The sequence below is a fragment of the Cnephaeus nilssonii genome (genome assembly GCF_951640355.1).
Source record: "Cnephaeus nilssonii genome assembly, chromosome: 2".
NCBI classification, from domain to species: domain Eukaryota; kingdom Metazoa; phylum Chordata; class Mammalia; order Chiroptera; family Vespertilionidae; genus Cnephaeus; species Cnephaeus nilssonii.
The window spans coordinates 34,025,290-34,032,221 of NC_137073.1; the positions used below are offsets into that span (position 1 = coordinate 34,025,290).

General features: G+C 52.8%; 1 protein-coding gene across 1 annotated transcript in view; it reads right to left on the reverse strand.

Moving 5' to 3' along the window:
- HIP1 (huntingtin interacting protein 1) overlaps positions 1 to 5,330 on the reverse strand; it is a 145,007-nt gene extending 139,677 nt beyond the window's left edge. Inside the window, exon 1 of the mRNA XM_079792443.1 lies at positions 5,159 to 5,330. Coding sequence (XP_079648569.1) covers positions 5,159 to 5,278 — 120 coding nt within the window. The 5' untranslated portion in view covers positions 5,279 to 5,330. The remainder of the gene's footprint in view (positions 1 to 5,158) is intronic.
- Between the last annotated feature and the right edge of the window lie 1,602 nt (positions 5,331 to 6,932).

Below are 6,932 nucleotides of genomic sequence, written 5' to 3' on the forward strand. Positions count from 1 at the left end.
ACCTTGAGGACCCCAAGCATTAATGGGAGGAAGGAGGGAGGAGGAAGGCAGCCAGAGGGAGCCAGGCAATGACACAGGGATGGGAACTGCGTAAGGCCAGGCTCTGGGACTGGTTTTCCTGGGTCTGAGTCCCAGCTTTGTCACTTACTTCAGAACCTTGAGCTAGGTCTTAACCCTCTTAAACCTCAATTTCCTCATCTTTAAAAATAGGGGTTAGAATTCGTAAATTTGTTGCAAGAATTAAAAGGGGACGGCTTGTGTAAGGCCTTTACCAACTGCACATAGTAAGTGCGGTAAACGTTGGCTATTATCAGTAGTCTGAGTAGGAGGAAACCAAAGGAGTACAAACCACGGGCACAAAGAAAGTTGTCAGTGTCTTGTCTACGTTCTCAATACCAACTAGAATCAAAGGCTGATTGTTGATTGTATGCTGAAGATCACGAACAAGGTGGCAGAAACACCCCGACCTACACGTGGAGAAGAGGACCTGGCTGTCTAACTTTAAAGCCCTGGCTTCGCTCTTTACTCACTGTGTGACCTTGGATAAGTCATTGCCCTCTCTCAGCCTAAGCTACTAAATAGGATAATGGATAGAAATCACCTGACATGTTCCTAGTACCCAGTAGGCCCTCAATAAGTATTTTGTTTCTCTCTCTTCTTCTCTAGAACCCAAATCTCCTGGCTCTTCCAAGCACATGATTCATTAGGATCCTGTACTCTATGGTTGGCTCCACCTGAAGACATTGCTACTCTCTAAGGCAGTGATGGCGAACCTATGACACGCGTGTCAGCACTGACACGCGTAGCCATTTCTGATGACATGTGGCCCCTGAGGCGGCTGCATGCCGAGGATGAAACGTTTGCGAAATAATATTTTTTCCTCAAAGTGACACACTACCCGAGTTATGCTCAGTTTTTTGGCGAAGTTTGACACACCAAGCTCAAAAGGTTGCCCGTCACTGCTCTAAGGGCTCCTCTGTGTTTCCAGAGCCCCCACCTCTCTCCTCTGATCCCAGCATTCACCTGCCAGAGAGCAAAGCTGCTCAAATGCCAGTGTGCACGGGACCCCCGGGGCTCTGGTTGAAATGCAGCCTCTGATTCAGCAGGTCCTACACGGGTAAGGACTCCAGTGAGGCTGGGGCTGCAGGTCCACTGTCCTCCATGCAGAGCCCCGCAGTGGCCGCTCCACCTCCCTGCTGACTCAGGAGCATCCCTGGGGCTGGTCTCTTCATCTTACTCATCTCTGTGTCCCCTCCATGATTAAGTGCTCTAAATGGATGTTGGAAAAAAACTAAACAACCATGGAGAAAACGGAACAACCATAGAGAAAACTATTTTCTGGCTGAGTAAATACAAGCAGGGTATCTTGCTTTGTCTGTGAGCTGCAGCCCTCCTGGTTCATTCCAAAATCGTCCTCTGGAATTGGCAACGTGAGGACAAGGTGGTAGAAGGGGCCCGAAACGTAGAACCTGGAACTCTGGGTTTGAATTTCGACCCTTTCATTCACCAACCGGTGGCCCTGGGTAAGTCACCAAGCTCTCATCCATAAAGTGAGGGAGATAATAACCTAACCATCATGTAGCCCAACGATAGCTAAAACATGCTTTATAAACTGCAAAAGGCAAGGGATTATTATTACAGCAGCTATTTTGAGGACAAGAGCAGCTTTTCATTTCCCTAGAGCCCGAGGTTGCTTGCGATGGACTGGATGGGGAACACACTCCAGGGGTCTAGTTGGAAATGGGGGCTGTAGCAGGTGGGTCTGAGGTCCTACACTGGCAGGGCCAGTGACCATGAGAGTTGAGGAGGAAAGGCTTCCCGGAAGAGGCTAGCAGAAGTGAGCAAACAAGGATGGTCTGAGGGCACAGACAGGATACGGGCCTGCCTGGAAGGCAGGCAAAGAAATCAGAGTTCTCTGATGGGCATGGGGCAGGCTCCTGACTCAGAGTGCAGGAGGCAAGGCTGTACCAGGAGGAAATGGTGGAGGGAAAACATCAAGTAACTACATCTGTCCTGTAACCCAGAGCTGAGTAACCCACTCAGGCCAGGGCTTACCTACCGAGTTAACCAGTCATTTTCCACCCTTGACTATAGCCAGCTTGCCACTAACACAAGCCTCAGGCATCTGAGGACACAGGCAAGAACAAGGCACAGTCCTGCCTCAAGAAACTCATAGAAATGGTGACAGTATGAGGCAGCAGGCAGGAGTGGCCAGTTCTGTTCCTATCTCCACCTCAGCCAATTCCCGTCATTCACACTCACCTCCAGATGTTTCCTGATGCCACCCCCCATTCCTGGAATGCCCCATCCCCATCCCAACCCCTCTACTCAGCAAGTGCTAACTCATGCTGAAAGGGGTTCAGTCTTCAGTGAGGGCTCCCCACCTCTTCCCAACCCCACAGCCTGTACTTTATGCATATGCTCTTGGTAATTATCACATTACCTAGTAACACTTCTGTCCCTCTACTGAAGAGTTAATCACAACCTGCACGATTACTTATACTGTGCTTTTTTAAAAATATATATATTTTATTGATTTTTTTACAGAGAGGAAAGGAGAGAGGTAGAGTTAGAAACATCAATGAGAGAGAAACATCAATCAGCTGCCTCCTGCACACCCCCTACTGGGGATGTGCCTGCAACCAAGGTACATGCCCTTGACCAGAATCGAACCTGGGACCTTTCAGTCCCCAGGCTGACGCTCTATCCACGGAGCCAAACTGGTTTTGGCTATACTGTGCTTTTTTATGTCTTATCTCCACAGTCAGATTTATAGTAATAATCACTGAAATAGTGCTCTGCAGTTTACAAAATGCCTTCACACATATTATTTAAATTAATCCCCACAATAAAGTATTACCTTTGTTTTACAATAAAAAAACGGGGCTTAGAAAGGTTAGACAACTCGCCTGAGGCCACACAGCCTAACCAAATGCCCAGACATAAAACTCAAACTTCTTCTAGCTCCAATGCCAGTACTCCGCCCAGTAGTCGGAGGCAACACAAGGCAGTGCTTAAAGGCTGGAACCACTTCCAGCTGTGTGACTTTGGGCAGGTTACTTAACCTCTCTGGGCCTCAATTTCCTCCTGGAAAATGTGGCTGATGCCCACCTAATAGGTTCGTGTAGAGGTTAAAGAAGGTAATACAATAAAGTAATCAGAACAGTGCCAAACACTAATTAGTTACAATTATCACTATACCTTGGCTGATTCTCATGGTCTCTTAACTCATTAAAGATTTTTTTCTAATTTATTTTTATATCTCATAATACATTTAATAGGTAGTCATTAAACAAAATAAATTTTTGCAGGTTGACTAATGCTAAGTTTCAGGATTGTTCTCTCTCTCTCTCTCTCTCTCTCTCTCTCTCTCTCTCTCCAACCCCCTAATAGAAAAACTCCCTTTTACTGCTCCAGACTACCTCCTCCCTCCCACACTATCCCCCAACACTAGGACAGATTTAGCCATTTACAGGTGTTCCACAGAATAATCTAGACTCTCTTCGTTGGACTGTCCCTGGATAGCAAGGAGGCATGCCAGTCATGGATAGAAACTTTCACAAACTTAATTTTCATCACTTTAGATAATGGGTCAAAATTCTATTTCTCTATTGCTCCAGTTTTTACTTATATGAGACTCTAGAAGGAATGGGTTATCACAAAATAACATCTATTTATTTTCCTTTTCCATCTTAAAAAAAAAAAAAAAAAGGATCTCCACGGCTTCCTGGGGCAAGAAGCCTCATGTGACCAGGCAGCTCGTCGAGGCAGACACACCCAACGCAAATGGGCACAGAAAGCTTCCTTCTTTTCAGCAGTCAGTCCGGTCCACAAAGCCAGAGAATGAGCCACAACCCCGGCTGGACCCTGGGAGGCAGAAACGAATGGCTCTCTCTCCCGTTCTGCCCGGAGTAGGATGACCCAGGGAGGGGACACGCCCTACTTTACATCCCCCAGACACACCTTCCGTGGCCAGAGGTGGCTGGAAAGGGTGGAGAGGATGGAGTCCCTGTAAAGCGTTTAGTCTTTGCAAGAGTCCACATACAGAACACTCGGCCGGGTCCTCACCATCTCTTCTGTCTAAACGTGTGGAGGGAAAAGCAGAACAGAGCAGGGGAAGCGCCTCTGGCGGTGGAGGACCAGCTGGGTCTTCAAAGGTTCCGCTCGGAGAGGAGGGGGAACCCATCTGCCCGCCCAACTTTGGCACTGGGATGAAAAGGAGGGCTGCACCCTTTGGAACAGAGTTTGCACACACACGAACTGATGAACACTATCAACACGTCAGCTTGGTTCAGTCAAATCGATACACCAGGCATTAAAACTCTGAGGCGAAAATGGATTGTGGCTTTTTGTTGATGATAGAGGAATTTTTGGCCCCCAGGCCTGGGTAGGCTGGACAAACAGGGCAGTCTGCCTATTAGCTGTCAGGCACATCTTGGGGGGATAGAATCAAAACCCCAAGTCAGGTCTCTGGGCACCGCCGGGTAGCTGGCCCATCCTACCACAGCACCTCCATTCCTGCCCCTGGCCGCCCCCTCCTCCAGCCCCCAGTCATTTCCCGAGCTCGGCCACACTTCGCATTTCCCACATTCCTTCTCTCCGCTCGGACCCCTTCGGCCCAGCCTCCGGGGGCCGACAGCTGCGGGTGGTGTGCGCTAAGCAGGAGGCACGAGGCAGGGAGTTCTAGGGGTGGGGGCAATGTCAATGCAACTGAGAAGCGATGGGGAGGGAAGGAAAAGGCTCCCGACCCTCCACATCTCCAACCCTGCACCCTCTCTTTGCCGCCACATTTGCGTCTCCAAGTGGCTCCTCGAGGCACTCCCCTGCCTCAGGGGCACTCCTTCCACGCCGCCGCTTTTCGGTTCGTCCCCGGGTCGCCGCCCCTGTGACCCCGGCACAGCCCCGCCGGGACCTCCCCTCCGCCGCGCCGCACGGATCCCGCTCACGCCTCGGAGCCGCCCTGCCCCTTTCCCCCAGACTCGCTGGGATGCCCGGTCCCCAACTTTCCCCGGTCGCCTAGACCGGAGATGCCCCCCTCTCCCGGCCCCCGGCCTTCCCTTGGCCTGGAAGACCCCTACTTCCTTCAAAGCCCCCATGGCTCACCGCATCTCTCGGGGGTGCCCCAGCCACGCACGCCCCGGGGATCCCCCGTCCTCACCTGAGTCCGCTCGAAACTCTCCCGTTCCGCCGCCTCCATCCCCGCTCCGACCCCGCGCCGGCTCAGCACTTTGGGCAGGGGGTTGGGCACCTGCTTCATGGAGCTGGCCATCCGGTCCATGTTGCCTCCCCGAGCCGAGTCTAGGGCCCTCGACCGCCCCGGGATCCCCACGGCGCCGTCCGCCCCGCCCGACCCGCTGGGATCCGGCGCTAACGGGACGGCTCCCGCCTCTCATTGGCTGGGAGCGCTGCTACTCTCCGAGGCCCCGCCCACCAGAGGCTTCCCCGCCCGCCCCGGCCTTTCCAAAGCCCCGGCGCGCCCGGCCCGGCCGAGCCCTGCGGACCGCGAGGCGCACGGTGACCGGCCCGGAGGTCTGTCCATCATTAGGTCCCACAGCCCCCGGCGGGGGCGGGGAGGGGGCGGGGCCTGGGGAAGGCCCTGACCTGCCCCGGCCCGCCTCTCCCCTGCCTTTGCACCGCTCTCCGCGTCCCTCTCCTGCGCCCAAGTCCCTGACCCTTCGTGAGCCGCTCTCTCCTTCGGCCCCGGGCGCTGCGAGGTCCCCGCGTGGTGGGCGGAGGTCACCCTGGCCGGGCGTCGGGCCTCCCGCAGGACTCCGGGCTCGCCTGGGAATACCCTGTTTACTTCTTTGGGTCCGGGGACCTGCGATCGCGGGATGGACCGACTTGGCGGCTGGAGCCCCAGGAAGCGCTGCCCCCAGGCCCGGCTCCCGCAGCATCTGCCAGACCTGGTCACTTGGGTGGCAATTCCCGCTCAGTTTCCTCGGCTTCCTCCCTTATCCTGATCCTGCTCGGAATCCCTGCCAATCCCCTGTGTAGTGATCGCAGCTGCCCCAGGAGCGCTGGGCTGGGTCAGTGGGAACCTCCCGCACCTTCTTTCCAAACCTCTCCTCATCTGGACTTGGCCTGAACGTATTGTTGGTAGAACCCCTGTGGACGCGTTCCTTGGTTCTGGGCCACCCCTCCCACCCTACTCAGACGTCAGCCAAGGTGCCGACAGGCGGAGGGAAATGTGATGCTTAAATGAGATGCTGAAGAAAGAGATCATAAATTTTGGAGTTGGGGGGAGGAGGGGTTTGAAACTCAAAGTAGAGAAAGGTATTAAGCCCTGGCTGAGCCGCTCAGTTGGTTGAAACGTCGTCGTCTCTTACACCAAAAGGTGGCTGGCGGGTTCAACTCCCGGCTAGGGCACATACCTGGGTTCTGGGGTTGGATCCTAGTGGGGCTCCTCGGCTCGTATGGGAGGCAACAGATCAATATTCTCTCTCATATCGATGTTTTCCTCTTCCTAAAAATCAATGGAAACATTATCCTCTGGTGAGGATTAAATTTTAAAAAGAAAGACATTACAATTTTTAACCAAAAAAAAAATGCAAACAAAAAACAGAAAAAAAAATTTTTAACTAAGAGCCTTGGATAAAAATTCACATATTCGGTAAAGAAGTGAAAGAGTGGGTGGGCCTTTTGCAGGCAGGCTCTTGCTCAGACCTGTGCTTTGCATTGTGTGGATGGGATCTTGGCGGGAGAGGGAAGGGAGGGAACCAATGGGGAGACTCCAGCAATAGGTGAGAGATAGTCATGAAGGCGTGCACTAGAATGGAGAGGAGAAAGTTCTGTCCTGTAGAGGTTAGTAAATAGGCTTGGACAAAAGGAATTCTGGGGGAGAGGAGGCAGATCATGATGGGAACAGAATTTCTATAGAGGATGGATTTAAGGGTGGCTATGTGATGGAGGGGAATTGCCTTGCATAGCAAGCA